Source organism: Oxyura jamaicensis, chromosome 7 (assembly GCF_011077185.1).
Source record: "Oxyura jamaicensis isolate SHBP4307 breed ruddy duck chromosome 7, BPBGC_Ojam_1.0, whole genome shotgun sequence".
In the NCBI taxonomy this organism is placed as follows: Eukaryota; Metazoa; Chordata; class Aves; order Anseriformes; family Anatidae; genus Oxyura; species Oxyura jamaicensis.
In genome coordinates this window covers 24514443-24538049 of record NC_048899.1, presented here as the reverse complement: position 1 = coordinate 24538049, position 23607 = coordinate 24514443, and the positions used below count along the sequence as shown (strand labels likewise).

The 23607-nt window shown below is 38.5% G+C and overlaps 1 protein-coding gene across 5 annotated transcripts in view; it reads right to left on the bottom strand.

Moving 5' to 3' along the window:
- The window catches only part of MYLK (myosin light chain kinase), a 205100-nt gene that overhangs the window by 11729 nt on the left and 169764 nt on the right, over nt 1–23607 (bottom strand). For 4 of the 5 annotated variants that reach the window (XM_035330846.1, XM_035330847.1, XM_035330848.1 and 1 more), the window contains 6 exons: nt 20148–20447; nt 16474–16515; nt 16282–16375; nt 15215–15418; nt 9915–10132; nt 4649–4772 (listed from right to left, as the gene is read on the bottom strand). In XM_035330846.1, coding sequence (XP_035186737.1) covers nt 4649–4772; nt 9915–10132; nt 15215–15418; nt 16282–16375; nt 16474–16515; nt 20148–20447 — 982 coding nt within the window. The remainder of the gene's footprint in view (nt 1–4648; nt 4773–9914; nt 10133–15214; nt 15419–16281; nt 16376–16473; nt 16516–20147; nt 20448–23607) is intronic. The other variant, XM_035330845.1, reaches the window with a different exon arrangement.

The window sequence follows — 23607 nt, the reverse complement described above, 5'->3', positions numbered from 1 at the left end:
TTACACTGTGAATCAGTTTCTTTGTCATGAAAAAACTTGTAAGGAGAACTAGATCCCTGTGTACAGAAAGTAAAAAACAAAACAAACAAACAAACAAAAGAAACCACAAAAACCCAAAGCAACTAATGTAGGTTATACCCAGAAATTCTTATCTTTATCACACATCTCACTGACCGAAGTCTTGGCCGTTCATTTCTTAATGGCCATTTAAAGTAATAATAGCCCAGCAACTCTTTTGACAGATTATGGAAACAATTTCTTTTTGGAATGCTGCAGCTAAGTGATAAAGATGAGCTACCTCTCCAGAAAATTAATACTGAGCTTACACTGTGAAGTTACTCTTAGACAAGAAGCAAGTTGTTTACTGAAAACATTTTTCCAGCTACTTAACCAGGCATCTTCCTGGCGTGGTAAGAACCATTTGTTTAAAAAGTCTTTCACGGTTTCCACTTCTAAATAAAGAAGAAAGATATTTTATCCTCTAGATGATCCTTAACATTTATTGGTCTGTTCTAATGAAGCTCTCAGGGCAGGTTTAGAAATGTTAAGATCAAAAGGGACCAATGTAGTCACCAGTCTTACTGCCTGTGTAACGAACACCACAGCATTTCACTTGGAAGCCTGTGCGTTAGGGCTGTCACTAATCCAGGAAAGATGAGCTTGCTGCATGTCCCAAAAAGTCAGACTCTGAGCGTTCCTCTGCAAGCAGTGCTTGCAGCAGCAGCTACTGATGCTGAGCTCCTCCCTACTGTTTTTGCATTGCACTAATACTGAAAAAAGTAACAAATTTCAGTATGAAGAGAACTTTATCTCAATCTGATAAAAACTGTGCAGGTCATGCTAAATAAGCCCATTTAGCCAGAGATGATAACAACTTCACCCTGGAGAGCATGTAGTAATTTAATTCTTTTACAAGTGAAATAAAACGAATAAATAGACTCACTCTGCTTTGTTGGAGACATGCATCCACTGTACAAAGCAGTCTTTTCCTTATCTGAGGGCTGACTCAGGCCTGCACCAGTCAGGGAAGAAATGGACCACTGAGACCTACGTAAATGAATACAGCCCATTGCTGAAGCCGGGCGAGTACTGTGCTCTCAGCCTTCTTTTACGTGCCCAGTGGATTAATGCGGAATCACACCTTGCCAGTGCCACTGACCAAATTATTAATTTCCTTTTGAGCAGTAGAATTGTGACATCAAAGGCCTCTTAACTTGCTTTATTGAAAGAACAAGGCATGCTCTCTCATCTTTATATTAACAAGGCTTACAATTTTAATATGACATAGAGCCGAATGCAAGTCAGCAGAGTGAGTGCCGTGCCTTATCAAAGTCCTGAAATAAAATAGAATTTAGAAGTTGCTTCAGATTACTAAACATTGGAACTACTGGCTATCCAAATGTATCACTGGAAAAGAACTAGAACTAGAAATAAAACCACACCACATAACAAACAAATTTAGCAAAACAAATTGGACAGAAAGAGCTGGAAAGAATTCAGGAGGTTTTAACCTTCACTAGATAAAGGTTATTGCAAACGCAAAAAGAAACTGGAATAGACATGAACGGAGATGATATACACAAGCTATAATATTTGTGGCCTGTTACTTCAAAGGCAATATATCAACTTAAATATGTGGGACAGTACTGTGATGCAGAACAGGACAGAGAGCAAGATAAAAGTGGAAGATAAAAAGCATGAAGTGGAGAATACAAATAGGGAAATTTAAGGAAGAACACAGAGCGATGAAGAGACAGAACTAAATGACTTATCCAGAAAGATTAAGAGGATTTAATATATAGCTTAGAAATGTGGAAAGGGTACCCATTAGTTGTAGGATTAAGTGACTCATGCTGTAAGGAAGACATGCAGCAACCCAGCAGAGTGCAATATCTGTATTTATGCCTGCATGGAAGGAGAGAGGTTTTCCTGAAGGGTTGTGGAGGAGTGATTTCACTCTGTTTCTTACTTGAGGATACATCCCACCCATTAGTTTTCCTGTAGGCAAGACCCTTCACCCACAGAGATCTCTTTGGTAGCTCTCTGTGGAGCCTGGGTTGTATTTCTGTTGTGCAGGGCATACCAGGAACACATTTCTCTCTAGGCTGCTTACAGATCTCTCAGCTCTCTTGAATCCTACGAGGAAAGAGGTGTTGTCAATTCATGCAATGCTTCCTGCAGCTTCACCTAAGGCCTACGATGGACACAGTGGCAGCTTTGGGCCATGAGCTACCTGTAGCAGACCTGTCCTTAGGTCCAGTGCCGCAGCAGTGGTCACCTCTTCCTTCATGACCCCACTCACCACATCAGGGAGAGGGAGGATGTAAACGCTAAGTTACAAACCAGCGATGGTATGTGAGGCAGACACCAAGGGAGTGAGTCTCACACTTCGTGAATGAGATTTGGCAGTTCTGAGTTTACAATCAAAACAGGAAAGCAGAGTTACAACTAACGAGAGATCCAATTCTCAGTGACTTTTATTTGCATTCTGTAATGGTGATGTGATGGTCCCTTTTGGATCGTAGCTCACAGTTATAAGTCTGCAAAAATAGCTGGACTTTAAGGAAGTGAAGACAGATTTGGAGCCTGTCACTCTGGGGTGGGGAGGGCAAGTCCAAGGGATGACTCACAGCTCTCCCCTCACTTCTGTTACTTTATTCCGATGGCAAGAAAGAAATGCTGATTACTACTGCTGGTCATTGTGGCAATAGTTATGCATCGAAAATGAGATGATTTTCATTGCATTTGGGTAATGTAAGTGTCCCCTCATGAGGATTTAAATAAGCTTACACACGTTAGCAAACAAGTTATTTCACAATGTATTTCACAAGGCACATCGGACCGGGTGTAACCACCCCAGTCCCATCAGCTGAACATTACAGCATCCAAATATCTTGCTTCTGGTGGCACAGAAGAACCGGGAAGTAGCAGCCCTGCCACTGCCAGCAGACTGACCTTTGGCGAGACATTTCACCTTTTCTCTCTCTGTTTCACCTGCTCCCTTTGCCTTGCCTACTTATACGATGATGGGGTGACCCACCGGTAGCAGACAGGAGCAGCAGCCCTGGCTGCACGACGTAGGAAGACACACAGCTGCTGCCACTGACTTCTGCCGTGCTTGCCTGGCATTTCACATGAGAGATTACCTGCTTATACTGCAAGTACACAAAACCTCATCGTATACTTTGGTAACAGATGACAGCAAAAGATAATAAAACCTTCAAATGTGCGTGTCTCCTGTGAACGTTTTGTTCCCTAACGTGTAAAAGGCCTCTAGAGGGCAATGCAGCATTGATTTCACTGGTGATTTTTCCATAGCCATGCAGGCAAACTGGGGTCTCTGCACCACTCCTCCAGTGCTCTGTAACTCCGGAGGCCTCAGAAACTAGAGAAATAAATGGATTTGTCTTCTCAGTACAGCTTGTGTGGTCTGAATTATTTGAACTACAGAATGATCCAAACGAGCTTTCAAGATCCAGAAAAAAAATGCTGGAAGTGAATGGAAAATGAAGGTCCTGTAAATAAACTGGCAGAGCAAAGTGACCTTGAAAAGTATAGCACGCTTCCCATATTAAATAAATTAAATAACAGAAACATTCAAAGTCTTTGCTGGGAGTAAGAAAGTTGATGCAGTAGCTTTTGCACAGGACTAGAGAGAAAATGATTTTGCTTAGTTTGGAAATGAGAAGGATATGAGAACCAATACAGGCTGAGAAGGCAAGCAGAATCGCAGACAGACTGAGTAAAGGCGAGGCAAACACCTCCGCGTTGCCAGCTGCCAGGGACGAGGCCGGCCTGGGAGGGGGGGTTCTTCTACAGAACAAAGTAAAGCATCAACAGCAGCCTTTTAAAAGAACAATTGAAAAGTAGATCTCTCGTTTACTGAATATTGAAACTGGAGTGAGGGAAAAAGAATCATGCTCCAAACTGAGTTTCCCATTTCATTTGTTTATATGGCATGATGTTTTTTAGGTCACACTTGGGGAAAGATCAATTGATGTTCCAAGCATGAGAGCTGGTAGATGCTATTTCCATATACATTTCTCTAAGCGCAGCATAATCATATGTTATCAAATCACATATAAAGATCACACCAAATACACACCAACCTTCCTGTAAAGTATTTCCATGAGGTTCATCCATGCTACTTATAAAATGTATTTATCTAGTAGTTTGCATTTAATAATAAATGAAAATGCACCATGAACAGATACAGTAATGCTGGAGTATTTTGGTCTGTCTCGTGGGGGATGTACCCTGAATAAGAAGACCCCCAAATGTCACAAAAATCATCTCTCTTGACAATAAAAGAATGGGAAGACATTAAACACCTTAAACAGCTTGGAGGAATAATAGTTTGAAGTTAATAATAAAATACTGTCACATTGTCTTTAAATGAGATGAAGTGTTGCTGGTTTATGATGTAGGATGTATAACATTAAATGCCTAAATTTCCAGAACTGCTAATTCTGCAGTTCACCAGTTACACCCTTTAGAGAATAGAGAATTTTTATTAATCATGATGGAGGTTGTAATAGAATACAAAATAAAAAGAAAAAAGAAAATTGGAGAACACCAAGGAGTTGACAGAAATTTAATGTGTTCATAAACTGTCAGGATTTGGGTCACAAATAGTAAAGGTACTCACAAGATGTAGCAGATAACTCCTATACTCCACATATCTGTTTCATATCCAATAGGTTCATAGTTAATAACTTCTGGAGCCACAAACTCAGGTGTCCCAAAGAGAACTTTCAGAGAACCTGCACTTTCTGTGAAGAATGAAAGAGAAAACTGTTAACTGCTGCATGCAGGATTTAAAAACAGTTATTCTACAACAACAGAAAAACCACTTTTGCTGTCATATTTGTGGTTTTGTTAAGGATTCTTACCTGAAAAAAAAAAGTCATGCCTGAATTGCTATTTTCTCAGCTGACACATGAATAGTAAAAAGAATGACATGTTAAGCATCCTTTACCACACAGTACAAGGCACATTGTAAGAAGGTTGCTATTGCAAGGAGTTTGCACAACACCAGGACTAAGAAAGAAGAGAACTTTTAGTGTTTGATTAGGTTTGGATGTTCTGAAGTACATGAGTGTTTGAGCTTCCATTTCTGTAAGCAGCATCGCAAGAGGATTTCAGGATTCCAGGGTTAGAAAGGAGTTTTCACAAGTTATCCAAGAGATTTATTAAAGCTCAGGGATCTGAATTTTATGGTAGAGATACAGTAATGATAAAGTTATAATAATAAGAAGTATCTATTTTAATCCAACACATTTTTAATAGATTAAACAGGAAAGAGAATCAATACTGGGTTGTGTGTCTCTTAACTGAAGTGTCACAGGTAGGAGGTGAAACAAGAAAACAAGATGACACGCACCTAATGGATCACTGCCTTATCAATAAAAGTGGACTTGAGCCTGCTCTCAAAAACAGACTTGACTACAAGCATACCTCTGGAGCCCCAGAGTGGTGAAAAAAAGGGAGATATCTTAATTTGGCTCCCTTGTGGATGCTTCTGAAATGATCCACAACCAAGCTACTGCTAGCAATATGAACTAACAGAATCAGGTCGTAGGACATAGGTCGTAGGACATCTTTCTTGTGCTGACCCACCACTACTACTCTACTGGAAAATGCAGTGATGAAGGTAGAATAATATCCTATACAGAATCTAATATTACCAGTTTATGCTACCAGTATGCAACTAGGAGTGATATGTCTAACTTTTACTGATAGGGTGAAGCACAATGCAACTCACTAAAAAGATACTAGATAAATCTCAATAGGCTCATTTTCTTTGATGGTTATTCTAAATAGGATGGGAAGAAGAGGAAAAGAATAAGCAAGGGCAGATGGGAAAGAAACTATAAGGAATAGATTAGGGATGGGGGAAAAAAAAAACAGTCCCAATTAGAAAAAAAAAAAAAAGTATTATAAAAGTAGAAAAATGTCAGGAGATAAATTGTTTCTGACTTCAAACAGGCTTGGATTTAGGTTGAGATACTCATGTCCAGTCTGCACATGTTCCTGAACAATCAGTATTTGCCTTAAGTGAGACACATTGCATTGTGCTTATCTTTTGTGCAAGAGTAGCATCCAGATTAGGCACAGTACAATTAGAGAGAGAGGAACCATCCCTCTCCCAAAGAGATTACCATCTAAACAAAGCAGATATGAATGGGAAGAAAAACAGATATAACAGATTCCAATCCTGCTTCTGCTAAGGTAACCACATGCAGAGATTTGCAGCTCTGTAATCAAGAGAAAAGCTTGAGAAAAAACAAAACAAAACAACAACAACAAAAAACAGCAGGTCAAAGTTTTGAGAAGACTACAATAAAAGCTGCTTGTCCACAACACTGAATCAGTACAGAGCATTTTTATTGACTTGAACTTCCATTACTGTACCTTGCAACATAAATGCTGATCCAAATTCTGAAGATGCATTTACGGTTACCCACTGAAAACTGTTTAGTCATTCCATAAAATGTAATCATGCATCTATGCTAGTACTCTTTTGATTTATGTAAATCCCCAGCTTACAACATGAAAATCGAAGGATATATGGGGTTAAGAACTTCCCTCAGGATTGAACAGTATGCTTGCAGGAAATTTAGGAACCACCATAGTGAATTCATTCACAATTGTGCCAGTTTCTCATTTTAATTGTTGTGAAACACTTTTTGCACTGCTCAGATGTGATGACAATAAATTAACTGTGGAAACCTCATTTTCACATGTAATCCCTGCTTTCAGAGACCTCTCTATGCAGAGAGAACCCATTTCTAGGGACAGAAACAGAAGAAAGCCTGGGAGCAGTCTCAGAAAGTCACTTTGTTCTCCCCATGCAAGTTCACCATCAAGATCCTTCCTGTCAGACATCTGATTAGCCTTTAAAAAACACATGCAAAAGATATTCCACAGCATCCCTATACTCATGAAATCAGGGCCTTCCTACAACAAAAAGATCCTTTTCCTAATATCCAAGCTAAACTGATTTAGCTAGAATGAGGATGATGTCTTCTCCATAGTCCCAATAACAGATCCCCTTACCTTTCCAAAAACAACCAGGAAGCCGAAGATACCATTTTGCTGATTGCCTTTTTTCTAAGGTCAGCACCCACATTTTTTTTTCCACCTGTCCTTATGAAAAATACCAACATTTGTCACAAAGAGCCTATTTTCTAAAAGCTTCCTTGTAATCGTCCAAATCTCAGGCTCAGATTTTCACATCCAAGTTTGGAAGCTTTTCTGTGCACTGTGTAAACTACCATGAGCCACTGTGTATGCAAAAGGCTGGTGTATGAAATGTGCTGCCCATAGGTCAGAGAAGTGTTTTCTGAAAACACGGCATTTGAGTGCAAGCATACAAAGTGAAAGAACTGACACAGCATTTTCTGTGTATAAAAGAAAAAAATAAAAGAATAAGATATTTTCTATGCAGTAATATATCAACTCAGTAATATATCAACTCTTTACCCAGATGTTTACAAGCTTGGTACACAGTAGGATCTGTGTTTGGATATCACTTAGTTCAGACAGAAAGCTGACAGGCTAGCTGGAAACTGTTGCTGGCACTGTGTATAATCAACTGATTAATAAAAAAATATCTTTACAGTACTCAAAACCCGTTCTCTTCTCCTCAAGAAGTTTATCTTAAACAATTTTCTACATGTGTTCCTCAGCACACCAAAAAAGGTCAGGAAAATATCCCACTGTGGCTTTGGTATTTCCTGACAGTATAAGAAAACTAATTAGCTGCAGCAAATGACGGCAGAAGGAGCTGATTCTATTTTCTCTAAAACTGATTGAAACAATGAATATTTAGAACCATCAGTATGCGTTAGTTACAAAAAAAAAAAAAAAAAAAAAAAATTACAAATAAATCTCAGAAGCTGAAATGCAAAATTAGCCACTGTTCCCTTTGGCAGTTCCTTGGTTGAGCAGTATCTGCTGCATCGGGGTCATGGACACAGTACGAGGGCCCCTAATCCCAAATCTATCCCATCAAAGTGAATTTGACAGTCAGTTTCAAAATCACAAGGCTTGAAGGAACACAAATGGGGGAACGTGCTGTCAGTTCTCAATGTAAGACAATTAGCAAAAAGAGGTCACGTAGTAAAAATTGTTTTAGCAAATGGAACATTAGGAGCATGGAACGGGAGGGCACTTTCTCCTGCTATGGAAGTTATGGAGTTATATACAGGTTAGAGATTTGCCACATACGATGTGACTGTAGCTGCTCACAAACTAGTATCAGCTGTGCAATATACAGCGATGCCTCAGTTAACAGAAAAATGGAAAACCTAATGGGTATGAACGGGCCACTGAAAACAGGATCTTCCTTTTTGCTGAATGTGGGTTTAACAGGGGTGTCAAGTTATGAAGTTAGCTGAAGAAATTTCTACGAAGAGGTGTTTTGTTGTTAAGTGCCTATCTGTTGCTGTTGAAATCCACTCACTTCAGCAGTAAAAGTATAGTTTTCCAGGTTGACAGCTGGGGGATGAAGTCTTTCACACAGCTGGTAACAAAAATCTCACCACTGGTGAAGGAACATAAATGGTGCCACTCTTTTGTTCATGAATGAAATAAACACTTAAGTCTCTGAGTCCCAAGACTCCTGTAGTGTTGTGACCAGGATTCATGCAATACGCTTTTGGAGTTGAATATCTGAAATCTGAAAAGCAGATTTGTTTTTCCCTATTTGTGCAACATACCATTTTGGTTTGTTTTAGTAAAATTATGTTCTTGGGTATGTTGTAGTCTGTTACTTAAGTATCAAAAGAAGTAGGATGACCAGCATATAGGCAGGTCACAAAAAACAGGTTTCAATTTCAAAATTTACTCATGAAAATGTTCTATTTTTTAATAAATATTAATTATGATTTTGCTTAAAGAGTGAAGGGGAAAGATTATAACTAAGAATAAAGCTGTAGGCAATTTTATGCAGAGTTGTTCTAATCAATCTAATGGCAAAAGAGTGACAAATCTCAGCTCAGCCAGCGTAACATCTTCATAAAGTGTTTTAGCTCCTTTTAATTCTTGAATTTATTATTAATTTCTCTCTTGTGAAAGTGCAGGATTAAAAAAAGATCAGTGTGTGATTTTGGCATTGTTTAACACTAAACAAACACAACTGAACGGCTGAGTTGACAATGAACAATATGAAGAGAAGAACCCTCCGTGGTCTTTGGCTTTCAGATTGCAGATCATGCTGGAAAACGTGGTCCAGAATGAATCAAAAGAAAAAGCTAAAAACAAAAACACCTTAGGAAGAGGAGGAGCTTGTCAAATTGAACTTTTTTTTTTTTTTTTCCCCATTTTGTTATTTTAAGTAGTTTTATTTTATTAGTCATTTTGAGCATGACCAAAACACACCTCTTTATATAATTCCTCCTATATTTTACATCAATATGTTGCTAGTTAGGATGGGAAATGAGAACACTAATGGGTAGGTGTAAATTCAGTGTAACTATCCATACTTGAAAGTCTTCAGGAGCATCACCTTAAATCCTGCTGTTAAAAAAGTTTAACATATTTGTTATACTACTCATGCAAATTGAGGTTTTATTCCATTTCTTAGAGTTAGGAAGTTAGTGTTTTACGGTTTCTCCTAGTAAAAGTAATATTTGTTAATATTAGTACTTTTGTATATTTTACCTTGCAATCTACAGGTATACCAGGGCCACAGAAAAAAATAGTTACTTTCTGAAAACTTTCAAAGATGAGGTGCCCTTCTCTTTCTCGAATGTCTTATTTTCCCCTTTTCTATTTTTTTCCTAATTTAATACTTATTTGTATAAAACATGTCTGTTTACTCTTTTATATGGAAGAATATAACGGTAAGTATGGTTTAATGCTTGTCCTGTCCTTTTCCCAATATCATACTGAAATAGAAAAGTCATTACCTAATCTTCTTGCAAGTCCAAAGTCAATGAGTTTGATACTTGTACCAGTCTTGTTGACACACATAATATTTTCTGGCTTCAAATCCAAGTGCACAATACCCTGCTTATGGATGTACTGAACTCCTTCTGAAATCTGTCTCATGTATTTAATGCATTCTCTCTCTGTCAGTTCAAAGTCTTCATCAATAATTCGTTCAAAGAGTTCTCCGCCTGAGACCCTAGGAAAGACAGAAAAAAGAGGGCTTCTGTACCATTTTCATTTTGAGAGTAATAAAGCTATTTCCTTTACACAAATCCAAATATTTCAAGCTTGCAGTAGTCACTCCAGAGTACAATCTACATTTTTAATAGCATTATCCTTTATCGTTCAGCCACCTGCACCTGGTTGTCAATTGCGTGCCATGTGGTTGTCACACCTCTGATGTGTCCATGCCACCACTCCAGACTCCAAACTGACGTTTCTCACTGCTTCCTTCCCTTCTATGCTCCATTACTACACAAGTGCAGATAACATAATTTAGAAATCAATAAAACTACAATACAGGATAGAAGGGGAAAAAAGTATGGATCAAGAGTATGATCCCAAAGTATGGGATGTAGAAAAGGACAAAACTTTTAGTAGATTAGCGAAAAGGCATTTGGGAAGAAGGGAGACTGAGGGTGACAAAGAATGTCTGTAGAAGGAAGAATTCAAATTATATGTTTAATTGGAATCCAAAGCTCAAAGGGTAAATTCCTGACCCAAGTGAGCTCAGTGGGAATTTCCCCCTTAGCTATGGCAGGGCGATATAATCCACAACTCTTTCAGTGCTGGTATTTTTAGCTGAACCATCATCACACTCCTTGTAGGTCAATTCCATTTTTATGCTCATTTAAGATGTGAAATAAGTGGTCTTTCCAGGGTAGAATCTCCTGGATTGGACTCTTTGTGGAACTAAAGTGGGAGAGTTCACAGAGGTTTAATAAAACAAAATGCATTTTTTTCTTTGTTGTCGTTGTTTATTTATTTATGTATTTATATATATTTTTAATTCTGAGTAATCACCGTTTCCTCTGTTCATGTCCAAAGATGGGAACTATGTTTTTGGATGCAGGGGTGTGCAGAGCAGATTTGCTCTTAGAAATCTGCTCTAATTGAAACATTTCGTGGTCTTTATATGGCTTAACATTTTGCAGCATTCATGCTTATTGCCAAATGTAATTTCAGTTACAGGAAGAAAACACGCAAGTGAAAAATGGCCTTGCAATGTTTGCAAGTTGTCAGATACATGATTACACCCCTCATATCCTATACTGAAATTGAAACATCTGGAGTTCTGGACACATCTGTTGCTTTGGCTACACGATTTCAGAAAATATATAATCATAGATGCTACTGCAGTTTCCTGTTAACATGGAAATAGGAAGAACAGCACACACTTGACACATTCAGAGGTTGTATTGGATTAGAGCACATTTGTAACATAAAGCCAATAATATGGGGATAGCTATTGAAAAAACAGCTCTGATGATCAAGTATTTTGTTACTGCAGTAAGACATTAACTTGTATGGATGTGTTTATGAAAACATCTATATGCAAAACATTGAACATTGTGTTTATATAAACATTTATATGCAAACTGGAGCACTCTGCAATTCCAAATGACAATCATCCTGATACTAAAAAGTATGGATTCCTTTTTTCACCGTTAACATGGATGTATATATAACAAAAAACTGACATATGTTTTAGATCCTTAAAGAGAAAGTTTTCCAGAAATTGTACCATTGCTTCAAACTCCACTTTTCAGCATATAATCTTGCAATGAATTACTGTTAATTCATCTGCATGCTGTTTTTTACCTTAGGACCACCAGACACTCTGGAAACACCATTAAACTGCAATTGCATTTACAGAATGCAAATTTTTCCCTTTATATCCTGAGTGAAATGCAGATTAATTTTTCACAGGTTAGGAAGCTGAGCTGAACCAATGCAGATTCTGCATACACACAGCAGGACCTGCTTCTGCAGGCTTTCTTCACACAGTCACAGCTGTCTCAGAATCCAACGTCTAATCAGGTCAATGTGAGGGAAATATTCTTCTCTACAGAGTCAGAGAATACACACTTAAAATATTTGATGTTAATATTTTGGTCATGGAAGAACAGTGAGAAAACTCTACCTTGGAGCTGCCCAAGCAAATACTCCCTGCATTTTGATAAATCTTCCTTTGAAACAAAAACAAAACCTTAGAGACTTGTGTCAACTTAAATCATACCAAATAAATGGAGACACGCAGAGCTGACTGCTGCAGTTTTGCTTTAATAATCTTAATTTTCAACACAATAATTTTCTTATCTATGTCAAAATAAACTGACTATCTGAAGTATGTAAAAATGTACTTTAAGGCACTTAGCTCCCAATGCTGAATACTGTTCACAACATGCTACTGTTTTTAAACTCCTTTTCCACTGAGATACTTATTTTGGAACAGATCCTGTATTATATCTGCAAAGGAAATGCCTGAGATTTGCCCTGACTTCTAACGAATGAGTAGATAACGAATAGTAGATCAGAAGGTTTTCAGGGAAGAGCATATCAAATGATTGAATCACTATAGCATTTAATTTAAAATGAATGACCAGAAAAAAAACTAAATTTATTATACATATAAAATCAAACAATGCAAAATAGTGGCATGACAAATTGCAAAACGAGAGAAGAATTGGTGGGCAAAGTTTAAAAGCTTGTAAGAAAGACGTAGGAATAAAATTAAAATGAAAAATCCAGGATTAATATCAGGAAGAAAAATCCAAAGGTGGTCCTCGTCAAAAGCTCCACTCTGAGTGCAAGGGGGAGCTGCTAAATTCCTCACTACTAACATCTGGTTTAGTGGAGGGCTAATGGCAGATGAGCTTGATTTATTTGAAATCCACTTATTTAAGCTCTGGTAGGAATGAAAGAAATAGCTTGAATACAAAGAATTTTTGAAAGTGCTTGCCACAACTTCCCTGACATGCAAAGAAATATTAGCTTAATAGCTAAAACAGAAATGATCCATTGGTGCCTTTCTAAACAATACTGTTGCAGTTGCTGTGCTGGGACTGTGTCACGTGGGGACAGTAACAGTGCAGAGGCCACAAAACCATCTGACACGAAGGTGTCACGGAAGCTGTCACTGCCCAGACCTGCTCCAGAGCAGGGACTGATGGCTATAGCCTGCCTGCGTGCTGCTTTAAGAACCCCTCCTCCTATGGCTCTTAACACTGTGGAAATTTCCATGTGGGGTTTCAAAACCCAGTGTAGCCATCAAAATCACATCCTAATTAGACTGGTTAGCAAAACTACTTTAAGTTTGTTTGTATTTTTGTATATATATATTTTTAATAAACACCCTTTGTTTGCAGAGGGGAACTAATGGAGTGTAAAGCCCTATGATATTCAAACCTCTTTATACATTTCCTTGTTTTCCATTAGGTCTGCCAGCTTTCAATTCCAAGCTAAGTAGGGCTCCCTTCTCTTACCATGATCAGCTTGTTCAACTTCTGAATCTAAAAATAAAAGCACCGTCTTGCATATAAGTACCAAAGTTGTATAATGGCATTTCAGTCTCTGAAATATGCCAGTGCAATAGCAGCTTTCACATAATCTAGGCAAATGCCAAGAAAGCAAGATAATAGATAAAGTCTCTTTTGCTCCTAACAACCTATTTCTTCAGCAGTTCCAGCCAGCCAAAAAACAGCTTCTCCTTGCAGCAGACAGCGCATGAAAGTGCAGCTGTCTAGATGTGGCCGCAGCACAGTGGCTGATGTAAATTTTTGGGAAAACACATCAGCATAGATCAGGATTTCCTTTTCTTTCCAGCTGCTACTGCCAGAAGTATGGGATTCACACTAAGCAGGTGCATTATGCATGATGCAAACATCACGTTGGCCATGCACGCTCATTCTTAGTGTTTCTGAAGTCTGACCACTACTTTCCACTCCTCAGTGTGCAGATACTTTTCTTATAATGAATTCTAGTGTATGAACATGTTCTCAACTTTCTCTTTTCCTGAAGAAAAAAATAAAAAGTCAACTATCTTCAATGCCTAAGTTCCAGCCCTGTGAGATGCTTTATAGCACTGCTTAAGGCGATTTTCTTCTCCTTCCCAAAGAGGTGTGGAGTTAATAGCCCAAAGCAGTTTTTGTGAGGTGAAGATAGGTATTGCTATCTTACTCAGCAAGTACAAGAAAGCAACCTAGGCTGTCTTCAAATCCAGCTTTACTCAATTGTAAATCTTGCGATAAAGAGTGTAATGACTTTCAGATAGATGTGAAATCCCCTTCTACAGCTGTGACACCTGGACCTTGACACAGAATCTGTCTTGATATTAAGGGCAGATCAAGCCACACTTAACTAGATTTTATTTTTTTTTTTGAAACAAAAAATATAAATATGGAAACAAAATTTCCAATTTTGGACTACAAATTTGGAAACAAAAATACAAATGGGTTACAGTGTAAACCATCTTTCTGCATCTACTGGTCTAGATTTGGAGCATTCACTTTGCTGACCTGTGAATATTTCTTAGATGGATCTCCATTACTAAAAACAAGTGTTTTACAATCAGAGTGTTTATGTTGTTGCAGGAAAAACTCATCAGACTAATCCCATTTTAAGGTCTCCAGTTTTTAAATATAAAAAGTGGATATTGCCATTGATGTGAACAAAGTGTTCCCATTACCTCCTGGATACTATAAACTTCCCTGAGTGATTTTTTCATGGAAATTCAACTATTTTGTTGTCATATAGCTTTAAGGTTCGCATTCACAAGTATATCTTTCCCCTCTACAGTCTCTTCATCCACATTCAGTTCTTTGCAACAGATAACTGGTCAGTGTTTAGGTGAAATTTGACACAAGCTTATTCAATATCTGTTTAGCTATTCCTAAAGAAAAAAGCTTTTTCTCTTTCTTAAGCACATTTTTGGTTCTAAAAACAAGCCAAATTGCAACTAACTTTTTTTCTCTCCCCTCCCAAATTGGCAATAGAAGAGTGAGCTGCAGAAAAGCAACACATGTACTAGATTAAAAAACAAATGAAATAGATAATGAAGTCTGCAACAGATCATCACTGATTTTAAAGAAAGATAACACAGATTTACTTACACAGTTTAAACAGCTTGGATGAATGACTGGAAAAACTTACAAGGTGTGAAACCCTGCAAACTCTGAAGCTTCTGTCAGTCACCAATATCTAGGTAAGTTGCTACTTTTGTATGCACAATTATTTCCAACTTTATTAGCTTTGTTAGTGTGATCCGTTTTATACTTACATTTCCAAGACCATGACGATGTTGGCTTTTTCTTCAAAGGCATCTACACATTGGACAAGTTTTGGATGATGTAGACAGTTCATGATGCTGATTTCATCCCTTATGTTTTCTTTTTCCTTAGCTGAATATGCTTTGAAAAATTTTCCTGCCCACACTTTTCCAGTCTTCTTTTCAACAAGCCTAAAGACTTGTCCAAATTTGCCCCTGAAAACATACATCTATTTCCATAAAATGTTTTTACAATGCACAGTCCACAAAGACTAGCAAATGTTTACTAAATATGCCAGTGCAACCACACTATCTGAAATTAAAAAATCATCATATCAAGTACAGTTCTGTACTGATTTTGTGAAGAGTGATCTGCAAGAAATTATGATGACTACCATATTTACTGAGACCCCAATTTTACAGTTAACATCTTTTATACAAGAGGGTTCATAAAAAGGACACCTAGCAGTCTTTAATTCATGTGACTTAAGTTTGTCTGCATACAGGTTTCCATAGGCCATACACCTATGTAGAAGCAGAAGGTAGGAAACATTCTCAGGTTTGAGGTGAAATGTCAGGATGTAGATGAAATCAGAACCTGAATGGTAGAGTCTTCAATACTTTCAATTCACTTTACTGTATATGTACAATTGCACCTCTATGACACACTTATCCAGAAGAAGGATAAATGCCAGCTCTGTTAAGAGAACCGTACATGATCCTCTGCCCTTCAGCACCACCAGCAGCACAAATTGCTCAAAGATTATCATGGCATGCAATTCACATAACCACGAGTTTGAGCAGTGAGAAACAGCCAGGCTAATCGCTGACCTTCTCTGAGCAATACTATTAATGCTCTTGGGATTATAACCACTGTCAACAGAGATTTTAGCCTGTGGGCAAGGATAATCCTGTAACCACTAATGGATATAATGGAAATGCAAGTGCACAGTGTGTTCCTCTTTCTTTTTTTTTTTTTTTTTATTATTATTATTATTATTATTATTTTTTTGCTAGTCTTGTAATTTCCTAGTAGCCTGGAAAGCAATGTGTCTTTAAAAGCACAATATAGTACTTACGATCCCAGTCTTTCTTCAATATTATAGACATCTGAAACTTTTTGTTCAGTGTTGATAGTAACTGTCCGATATTCAATCTCTGTTTCTTTCCCTTCTACAAATAAGGAGTGAGCAGCATGATTAAAACTTCCATAGAACACGAAATAAAAACACAGCTTTTAGTTTTTCCTGATTAAAATATGAAATTCTTACCATCATCAGATAGCTCCGCTTCCTCCTCTTTAAGTTCTTCTGTAAAGAAAATAAAGACATGAATAACGCATTAAATAGGATATTGTACTCACATAAGGCAGTCAAATTATTCACAGTAACATGGGTAACTGGTAGACCTTTATGGCTTAGCAGCAAAACCAGTCAGGGATTTTGTGTATTAACTCCATAATTAAAATCTCTTCACCGCTTTTTCATTTCTAATAACTACATAGTCAAACTCCAGTCACCATTTCTTGATAAATCTAGTTCATGTGTTTTGCAGTGCTTGGCTATTTTACCTCCCTAGTAGAAACACAAGCATATTGAATCAATACAAAATCATTTAATAAATTGCTTTAGGAATGCCTAAATGGAATAGAAAATAAAATAAAAATATTAAAATCAATAGCTACATTTCTGGTTCAATGACAAATATTTTTCTGGCTTTGTGATGCATTTTTTGCAATTGCAAACCTAAAATTAAAGCATGCTCATAGATGAAAAGATTTCCTGCAAAGCATAGACACATTTGTCAGACTCGAGATGACTAGAAAATTTGGCGAGTGTACACCTTCCTGAGCATGGCTGAACTTTGAAAGCAAAGATGTCCAAATGGAGACTCAGTTCTGCAGGAATATTCAAAGGCATGCAGAGGTGTAAGCAAGCCCCATGACACAAGACAGAGTGGAAGCTGGCCTGAGTGTTCTGATTTTAATTTTTTATCCTCACATGAATGAACTGTCGGTAGCACCAGTTTGTGTGTTATTCCCTATGTTGCCTGCAGGTAAGAGGCAAAGGGGTGGTAGCTGGAATGTTGCTATATATTACTTACAGTGCTTGGACTTGCTCCGAAGACCTCTGGCTATGACCAGTAATTTGAGCAACTGCAAAGGCAGTTTCACGGGGACCTCTATGACTTTCCCTGTAGCTGCCAAAGCTGCACTTTGTCATCATAGAGTGCAAGCCTAATCGAATGATTTATCCCCACTGTGTCAACCAATTCATGTTATGAAACATTAACACGTTACTCTGGACACCATTATTTGCCTTAGAGTATAGAGTTAAGTGCAGTAGTGGACAAGAAAACAATAGAAAGAAGGGTGAAGGGGGTGCAGATAACTGATCTGATGCAGGCATCACCTTTTCATATTCAAGACATAACCCTGCATATGCATTCTGGTAGCAAAGCCAATCAAGTAAATATAACCTGTTACTAAAGTCCTCATCTCTTTCTGCAGGATTTGCAACCCTTGTATGTCCCAGAACAGACTCGCTGGTTTGCAGTCATTTACCAGAAGAGCAGGGAGGGAAGCGAGCCCTCCCCATGCAGGCGTAGCTGTCCTCAGATCTTCCTCAGCTAGAAACCACACTTGCAGAGAGCACATCACATTTTCCTCCCCTTTTAAGGGCTGCCTAAGGGAGCTGATCCCAGCCACACTGCCAGTAGTTAAGGTCTGCCAAACGGCGATTAGACAGACAAAGAAGTCAGTTCCCTGTTCTGCAGCGACACTATACTGAAGACCTGAGCTCGAAACATTTTGGTTCACAACTGGGAGCCTAAATTAAATAAATAGAATATATCTGAGCTTTGTAAGCTCTGCATAGCTGTGCTAAAACCTTTCTCAGAAGTGCAGTGACGGTAAAAAGATTTCCTCAAACATGGCAATGTCTTCTTTAATCTGTTGTGATTTACTACCTTATTTTAGTAGCTGTTTTCTTGAAATTCACATTGAAAAGTTACCCATGCCTTTCTTTGCTAGAATTGTATTAAGATTGAGATTGCTGATATGTAACAGCCACCTCAGTATGAAAATCAGTAATCACTCTTTCTGGCAGTAATGGAAAATCCCCTGTTACTCAGCTAAGTGTTTACATAGATGACAGTTTAATGTCCTGACTTTCAGAAGTGCTGAACACATGCATTTTCTGCTGCCTTCAATTAAGGCACCAGCTACACTCACGCACTTGAAAAATCACACTTCGTATGACCTGCCCTTTCTTCACGCTAGCTGCGGTATCAAGAACAAAAAGCTAGAAGCCCTGGAACTGAGAGCACAAAGACAACCCACCCTCCTGCAAACAACATGCATTTTCTTTTCACCCAAAGAAACTTTTTGGCTGTTAAAAATTTGTATCACAATGACTGATTTGTTCTATAGACTTTGTTAAATCTACATAAGAAAACTGTCAGACTTAAAAAGAAAAATAGCTTGTTTGCTTTGGTCCAGTACAAGTAGCGCTTGCTCTAGGAAAAGCAAGTCTAGGAACAGGTCAGGTCCCTAGCTCTAGAAGGCGTTCATCCTGCCACTAAAGAAAGAGGGCATTCAAACACAGGGAATTCTATTATGAAAAGCCAAAAACGCCTAGCTTTCTTTCAATTTTATTGCTATTCTTAATGTTATTTTTCTCCCTTTGAAGAGAAGTTGCATTGCGATTTATACCAGTTTCTAAATCTTTACAACACTTGGAGTATGATTCCCTTTTGCTTGGAAATGACTGTTGAGAAGCTTACACAGCTTTGTGATGCTGCACCATTTTGCTATCATTTTGTCTTGCTGTGGCAATGAAAGATAACATCACAAGGACTATGTGAGACATTGAAAACTCTAAAGCTCTGCATATAAAGATAAGGAGGGAGAGACACAACACACAGTCCACTCCCCAAATACAGGAAACATGGCAAACTACATAATTTTGGTGCTGAAAATTTGGTTCTGGGATTTTCAGTGTGGTAGGAATATCAGTGATCCTTGCACAGTAGGTAGATGTGGGTGTGCACAGAAATCTGCATTCAAAATCTATTAAAAAAAAATAATGTTGATTTTTGTGTGTGTGTGTTTAAAACATTTGTAACAGTTTACAATAATTTCTAAAATGCTCCAGCTCTCCCCATTAGCCTATTTGAGAAGATGTTAAGCAGACAACAAGAGAAAAAACATACTGAGAAGTATTTCATATGCATTGCAACTGGAATCAAAAACTCTAAAAATATTTTTAGCACCCATACAATGCTGCAAACCCAACATGCTAAGCAGGATACAAGTCACAGATTCACAATATCAGGTGTATTAGGGGCAACAGGACTGAGGTGGTTTACCATGCTGGGATTTGAAGCATAGAAATCATATCTAGGTCCGAGAGGCTAATTAAGTTTCTGCTGTGTATTCAGTGCTTGGCTGGCAGCAGGTTCACTTGCTTTTTCCAAAAGCAAATTTGGGATAGTGTTTTTTTGGCTTATTTTTCCATAGTGTGTCCAGTATATACTGTAATGAATTCCCCAGTATGTTTCAGGTAAGCCACCAAACATAATTTCCCAGTTGGGCAAGGTCTGAACGGGTAACTTATGTGAGAAATGTTTTATCTCCCTTTACCTGTGTGCTGAACGACAGAAGTCTGTCAAGCCAGCATGCACAGAGCAAACCAGAAGTCAAGTTATTGGTTGCTTTCATAAGGCAGGTTTTAGGGGTTCCTGAAGCCATGTTTCCACAAGTGATGCATGCAAATCATAAGCACAGACACCCACATGAAGCTACAAAGGGACTTGAGCGTGCTTACACCCAGCTTAAGCATTCATTGCACAGAAGCACATGTGAGGGAGTGTGGTAAAGCTGCCTGACCCTGCTGGGGAACTGTTATGATATGATTTACTTATACTTAGACTTTTAAAAACTAACCTTGTTTCTCTCCAACTTTGACCAGCTCAGATTCTTGACTGGGCTCGCTGATGCCATACACGTTAGCAGCTCGCACGCGGAATTTGTACTCCCGGTCAGCCTGCAGGTCCTGCACATTGAACGACGTGCTGCGGCAGGTAGTGAGGTCTGTCCATTTGTTATCCACTGAGTTCCAGATCTCCACGGTGTAGGACTGCACTGCACTTCCACCATCGTAAGAGGAGCCATACCATGAAAGAGTGAGGGAGGAACTCCGTATGTCTGATGCACAAGGTGTTCCAGCAGGTGGGTCTGGTTTATCTGCAAAAAACAGATGCAAAGCATACTAGATGAAATTGTGAGGGTAAGAGGTAGGACTTCTGTTAAGGTATTACTGGCCCTGGCTAACAACCATTTCCTTCCATGCTATTGCTCTGCTTCAGAGGTTTGTACTCGAGTAAAAAAAACAGCTGTAGCACAGGCAGACATACCTGAATTAGCAAACACAGATGCCAATCCCACATGGGCCTCAGCATGGGCTGTTCAGTCCTTGGGCATCCTGCTAAGCTGTTCTGAAGCCTAATGCCCTTCACAGCTATCATTACAGAAATTGTTGAGACTAAAACCACTCATAACTATGCTGTCAAGTACTGAAATCAGATCTCTCACAGTAGTGCAAACCTCTCCTCGATGAACCTCCTTAGAGGGTTACCCTCTAACAGTCACCATAGCTGTGACATTGTTCCCCCAGCTCCCTTCATCTGCTTCCATAATTCAAGGCCCCTGCTAACATTTCATAGCCTCTATGCACCACTTGTCCAACTATACCTGGGTATCAGAGCTACCCAAACATGTTTGTTGACATAGAAACACAGATCTGGAGTTTCATGTAAGCAGATTTTGGAAGTCTGGTACACTTTTTGGTTTAAAACAATAATATAAAAAAAGAGCCAATATCATCAGAACCTGGTGTGTAGATGAGCAACCAGCTATGCAAATGTCTGACACAATACAGAAACCTTGAAGTTATATAACTTTTTTCAAAATTAAGTTTAATCATTGACTAGTCACTGAAATGAATGTTCTCCTAAGACAGAAGAATGCTGGCTTCTAAAAAAAAATAACTGATTAAAAAGAAGAATTATGAAGTTAAGAGCTTTTAAAGACTTTAAAGGGAACTAAATGTCTTTCCTGGGAATAATCCTCTCAGAATTAATCTAGAAAAACCTACAAAATAATGATGATGTTGATCTGGGTGAACTAGTGGCCAAAGGCTGAATGAGAAAGCACGGGATAGAATAAAATGAGAGAAGATGAAAATAAAAGGATAGCAAGTGTGAGATGCTACAGTGGTTGCAATAGGCACTGACTGATAAAATCCTGTCCCCTTTTGCTGGTTAAAACTGATAATGGACATTATAATTTTTCCTTAAGAAAGGCAGAGTGATTGTATTTTTGGCTGGTCTGGCAATTTTCTGAGCAATAAAAATATCCAAAAGCTGGTGAAAACTGCTGTGGACTTTGATCAAAGCCTTACTGTGGTAGACTATACCAGTTGTCTCTCCAGACTGAAACCATCACCCCTAGGAAAATCACTTAGCAGACAGAAGTTTGCCAGAAGCCCAACTTTAGTTCTTGGACAGAGAGACCTTTCCTTCTGACTGCTGTGGTTTTACTCATAAAGGGGGGAAATGGGGTAGGATCAAGACAGCTCACCATCTGGAACAGGGCCATCTCTTTCTACAGAGTTCCACTGAACAATGAGAAAACTCATTTGCAGTTGTCACTGAACATCCACCTCCTCCCCAACTTAAACATGTTAGGAGTTGTGTGAACAGAACTTTTAAGTATGAGGGAAAAGATCGGGAGAGAGGAAGAGAGATGAGCACCAAGGGTTTGCTGCTGCCTTCAATGTGAGAATGCCCAGGCAGAAGAGAGATAGGCTGCCAGAGCATGGGTTTATCTGCATTCAATTGGGCAACACTTAAAACACCATTCCACTAGGAGTCATCATTATACTGTACATCTTTTGTTAAACAAAATAGGTGTCCTTAACCTCTGGAATGGCTTACTGCCCTGCTGAGTTGTCACTTTTTACTGGTCTCATTCTCTGGCAAAACAAAAGGGATTACTAACAAACATAAATTTGTAGTTTAGGTATCAGGGACTGAATAACAGAGAGGTTAAACAATTAGAAAGAGGTCCACGGTTAGAAAGAAAGATTGTAGCAAAGATAACAAGATCTCAGGCTCCTGGTGCCTGAAGAACAGTTGTCCTGCCCCAGACTCCTTGGGGTGGCAAGAAGTGAGAGGTCAGTGCTCACCTCACTCACAATTTCACCACCCTTGTGCAATACTGCACCAGGCTCCAGAGAACCTTTTACATGGCACACATGCGTTGTATGTCTTCAATCAAGTAGCAATGATAGCCAACTTCTTTTCACTACAAATTATTATGCATTGAGATCTCATGGGAAATGATATTGCCTCTGTCCTCTTCAAAATCTGTTCAGAAGAATATTTAGCTGTGTGTCATACTTTCCTCCTATACAATCATCATTGCACTGTCTCAGTATGCATATATAAGCACTTGGATAAGTAACAGCTCACTTATCCTAAATCCAAACAGAAAAGAGCAGTTTCTTGATAGCAAGAGGAAAATACTTTGAAGAAAAAGCTAAGCCAGTAGTCTATCACGCTCCAGAGACATCTGTTCAGATTTGTCAAAGTAGTGCAGATTCTCTGACATCTGCCATGCACACAGCTAAACGTGGGCACTATGGGTTTATTTAAAAAAAAAAGAAAAAAAAAAAAAGAAAAAAAAAGGAGCTTGCTCTAATACTAAAACCCTCATCTCAGAGAGAAGACGAGTTATAGAGATCCATACATCTGACAACTTCTGACCAGAGCTCTACACTGAATTATAATGTGAAGGAGAAAAGAACGCATGAGCTTCAGTCTTTGCAGAGCACAGCGGGACATGAGAATACAGTGACTTCTCTGCTGACTTTTAGCACTCTACTGTTTCCAAATGAAACTCTGGGCATGCTTTAACAGTTGCCTAAACTTTCCGTGACTCACCTGGATAATGGCAACCCTTTAGACCAGCATAGCTTACATAAAGCAAGGCTTTTAAGGTATGTGATCACTAGAGAGAAAACATTCATGGCCAACAGTACATTAGCTGTCAAGAAAAGGCTACATGACTTTAATCTAACATCTGCCAGTCTTGGGAATATTTCTACATTTCTAATATATATATATATATATATTTTCCAGTAAGAAAATAAGTGAACCTGTAACCCCGGCTGGACTTGCTCAAGCTAGAAAGATGCACATTTTTGTTTGAAGCCTACCAAGTGCTGCTGCTTGCAGATCTGCTCAATGTATAAATACTGGTGTAGTAGCTGCTATGGAAGATCATAAATAAGAAAGAAAGCTTAATCTTTGCTCTTTCTTAATATGACAGATGTGTATATACC